General features: G+C 37.1%; 1 protein-coding gene across 1 annotated transcript; it reads right to left on the reverse strand.

Moving 5' to 3' along the window:
- Positions 1-1,410: 1,410 nt before the first annotated feature.
- On the reverse strand, positions 1,411-4,137 carry LOC115954533 (proliferating cell nuclear antigen-like). Its single transcript, XM_031072403.1, has 4 exons — positions 3,693-4,137; positions 2,561-2,713; positions 2,341-2,438; positions 1,411-2,116 (listed from the first exon to the last, which is right to left on the reverse strand). The coding sequence occupies exons 1-4, from the start codon at positions 4,009-4,011 to the stop codon at positions 1,718-1,720; spliced, it is 969 nt and encodes a 322-aa protein (XP_030928263.1). The 5' UTR covers positions 4,012-4,137; the 3' UTR covers positions 1,411-1,717.
- Positions 4,138-4,386: the final 249 nt, after the last annotated feature.

Raw genomic sequence — 4,386 nt, forward strand, 5'->3', positions numbered from 1 at the left:
GTTACATGTGTTCTATAAGAAATTTTCAAATTAGTCAACCAATTATAGTATATTTTTTATAAAAGAAAAAAAAAAGTAATTTTAATAACATCTTCTCTATTTATAAAAAAAATATTATAATTATTTAGTTCAAATCTTTTTATTAAATTATTATTGAATGCAAAATACGTTAGAGCATCCACAACAGTGGAGCTAAAATTTTAGCTTTTTAGCTCCACTAAAAGTTATTTTATCTATTTTACCTGCACACATATTGCAGCAGTAGATCTATTTTAGCTTTTAACACAATAAAATAATATAAATTTCACAATAAAATAATATAACTACTACAATAAAATAATATATCCCACTCCAAAAAAAATCCACAGCACCAACCACAACCACCTCTACCATCAACCACAGTCACAACTACACCCATAACCAGCACCAGCAATCCACAGCAAAAAAAAAAACCCAAATCTACAATTTTTTTCCTCAACCCAGACCAAACAAAATCACCAATCACAAACAAAATAAAAAATCACCAATCACAAACAAGCACAACATCAGCGAGCAAGCACCCCGATCGGCAGCATGGGTTTGAGGCGAATGACAGCGTGGGTCTAAGTTGATCGACGACTTGGGACGGCGTTGAAATAGAGGTGAGAGTTTGAGATCGGTGACAGCGATGTTGACAATGACAGATGGTGGATGGCGGTAACATTGACGATCGGTGGCGGCGACGTTGCCGATGGTCAGGCCAACGATGGTCAGAGTGAGCTTGAGCTTAAGTGAATGAAGAGAGTGAATGAGACCAGAGTGAATAAGAGAATGAATAAAAAAAGAAGCAAGTTGTATAAGTTGAATAAAAAATTACTTCTATTTTTTTAGCTCCACACTACAGTGCATATCTATGATAGATGTGTGCTGTAACAATTTAGCTAAAAATTTTAGCTATTACTGCACATGGGGTTTTTTTTGTAGTTTGGTACATCTAAAATAGCAATGTAACTATTTAGTTCCATTACTGCAATTGCTCTTATGTTCTCATATAAAACTTATAAAAATTAAAAATATTTTTAAATAACAAGTATACTATTTAACCTACAAATTTTATATTATATTTTTAGAAAATAATTACACTATACTTTCCTACACACTGCATTAAAGCTTTGTTGTTCCATTGTCTCGCGCTTGCCACTCTGGCCCATTCACCGATGGTTCTACGCTTCTACCGCACCAATCATACAACTGCCAGATTATTCCATTATATTCTCCTTTTATTTGCCTTTTCAGTCGTCCAATTATTCTCACCGTAGATAAAAAATAAACCTGTTATTATTGTCCGTGTGAATGAGATATGCCTCAGCACAAAATCAATCAGACTGACAATCATTCAAATAACGTCCTTGTAAATAATTTAAAACCAGAAACCAAAAACCAATTCAGAATGCATGATATCATTTTCAAACAGCACCTAACCATTTTAAACCATAGAAGCTAACTGAGTTAGGTTCGGGCTTTTAAGGCATAAAAATTGCAAAGGCCTAGGGATTGTCAACAACCTTCAGCAGAAATTAACAATATACAACACGAGATCCCAATCTAAAACATCTAAAATTGGAAGAATTAATATGATTCCATCTAAGGCTTATCTGTAAACAAAACTCAATGAGCCCTAACATAACAAGTCTTCAGATTCTTTCAACTGAAAGGACAGATGAATTACAACCATAAACTACTCATCATCCATAAGATCAATTTCCTCCTTGGATCCCACTGCAGTGGTGCTTTCAATTTGAGGCTTATTCTCATCTTCAGCCTTGACCTCCAATTTAGGCTTAATCTCCGATATAGGCTTGGCATCCACTATAGGCTCATCTTTAGGCTTCTTGTTCACTTCAGGCCTGGCTTCCGCTTGATTTTCAATGTCATCTTCTTCTAGCTTGGGAGCCAAGTAGAACCTTATGTAACCCATCTCTGCTACTTTGTACTCAACTACCACAGGCAGTTCTGAAGACAGGCTGATTGTGACTTGGTTTGACAAAGGGGTTGCCTTTGTGAATGAGTTCATGTACCTTAGCGCAAAGGTCAACGAGACTGGCTCCTGCATTTCTATTATGGTAGCATCGTCTGGCTGTAAATACAAACAAGAAAACAACCATGTCAATCACCAATAAGTAACTCATGTGTCAATTTCTTAATTCTGGAGAAAACAGGAGCAAGCATGTGTAGAGCACTACATTGCTATAGGTAAATGACCAGTGCCCAAATTTTCACTCCCCAGCGATTCAAGTTGAGATGCAAAATTGCAATATTTGCTCCATGCAATAAAATTTAATACTAAAGAAAGTAACTAACCTTGTCCACAGTAGTATTCTGCCTGCAAACAATATTGGCAGTCCCAATATCACCTCTGGTAGAGAACTTCACACCTTCCTTTGTCACAGATATCACAACTGCAAAAACCGCCATTATCCACATAATGAGCATTCAGAATTTCTGATGCATCCATACTCTAAAGATACAAACTATTTTTGAGGGCAACTTTGACAATGGACATGATGAGAAAGCAGAATACCAGTATCACCAATGGAGCTAAGGTCCTTGCAAATCCTTGCAAATTCAGCTGATGGCATCCTAACGATGGCTTGGAACTCTGCTTCAGGGATTCCAAGATGCTCACTGTCTATGTCCATCAGCTTCATCTCAAAGTCGGCAATCTTGTCTTGAGCTTCATGCCAAGAATAAGGAGCAAGCAATCAACAAAACAACCATAGGATTTTAATGAATGTAAAGCATACCACATTCAGTGAAGGAAGCCCCACATGCAAGTAACGAAGTCATTCAACCTTCAATATCTTTATCAAATGAATATGAACTTTCATATTGAGCAACAGGACAAACCGACCCCATGTTCATTCTTTGTACAGGAACAGGTAGCTAAAGTAAATGATTAGGAAATCAGGCCAATTAACAAAAACAAATAAAAAAATACGTTCAGGATCCCTTTTCCACATTTTCTAAGCAATCAAACAGAATCACAACAAAAGAACCATAAATACAACGTTCAAAAATCAAAATTCCTCCTTCATCTAACAAGAACTTAACTAGTTTCCACATTTCCTTTCCTTTCCCTATAAAGTTATGATATCCTTGGCATCATACAACATTAAAAGATCCCACTTTCATTTAACAAGCAAACAACTAATCTTCACATTTTTTAAGCAATCAAACAAATTCACATCAAAAAACACAAAAAATCAAAACCCCACCTTCGTCTAACAAGAACTTCACTAATTTCAACATTTTCCTTCCCTTTACCACATTTTCACAGCAACCAAACAGAATGATAAACAAAAATCCAAAACCACATTCAAGATTCCATCTCCATCTATCAAACAGACAACCATTCTTCACATTTTCTTCCCCTCTCCCACAATTCCTCAGCAACCGAACAAAATAGCAACAAAATCACCAAACAAAAACAAACAAATCAAAATCCCACCTTCAACCACCAAGAACTTCACAAATTCACCCACATTTTCACAGCAACCAAACAGAACGACAACAAAAACCCAAACCCCATAAACACAAAATTCAAGATCCCACCTTCATTCACCAAGCACAGACCCACATTTTCTCAGCAGCCACACAGAATCACCAACAAAAACAAAAAAGCACCAAAAGTAAGCTAAATCGACGGTTCTTACTAGGGCTTTCGAACATGAAAGTGACAGTATCGCCACCATCATCGGCCTTAATGGTAACAATGTCATCTTTACCAGCACACTTGAGCATTTTAGCCATGTTGTTGAGGTTCATCCCCATGGACAAGTTACGGTCACAGCGGTAGTGCTCGAAGCCCTCAGATCTGAGAAGAAGAGCCACGAGTGCCACGTGACTGGAATCCATGGCCTGGAGCGAGAACCCGGTGGCGGAGCAGTCGAAGTTGGCGTCATTGACGAGGTCCTTGACCGATTCCAGAACCTTCTTCAATAGACTCCCTTGGACTAGCCTTAGCTCTAGCATTTTGGCTTTTCTTCTATTTCAAATTAGGGTTTGGTTTTTTCTTTTTCTTTTTTTGCTTTTCTTTTCTGCTTGTGTTTTGAGAAAAAATGAATGAAACTCTGAGATTGTGGAGTGAAAGTGAGAGAGAGAGAGAGAGAGAGAGAGAGACTGTTGTTTCTTATAGTAGCTTTTTGGGGTTTAGGCTCTATTTGGCGGGAAAGGGGAACATTCCCGCCGGATTAAGATTTGAAACGACGTCGCTTTTTAGGAAGTTCCCGCCAGTTTAAGATCAAAACTACGTCGCTTTGTTTTCTCCCTCTCTTTATTTAATATCAGTAATAGGAAAAAAAAAATAGAAATGTTTTGAGGTTAAATTTTGGATTTTTTTTTAAATGC

Source organism: Quercus lobata, chromosome 8, assembly GCF_001633185.2.
Source record: "Quercus lobata isolate SW786 chromosome 8, ValleyOak3.0 Primary Assembly, whole genome shotgun sequence".
NCBI lineage: Eukaryota > Viridiplantae > Streptophyta > Magnoliopsida > Fagales > Fagaceae > Quercus > Quercus lobata.

What these genes read in the sequence shown, in the direction of transcription:
- LOC115954533 (XM_031072403.1), bottom strand. Translation starts at nt 4,011, where the DNA reads ATGCTAGAGCTAAGGCTAGTCCAAGGGAGTCTATTGAAGAAGGTTCTG. An exon ending in TAGCTCCATTGGTGATACTG is followed by an intron (nt 2,439 to 2,560) that starts GTATTCTGCTTT and finishes CGGTTTTTGCAG; the next exon opens with TTGTGATATCTGTGACAAAG. An exon ending in AGAATACTACTGTGGACAAG is followed by an intron (nt 2,117 to 2,340) that starts GTTAGTTACTTT and finishes TTGTATTTACAG; the next exon opens with CCAGACGATGCTACCATAAT.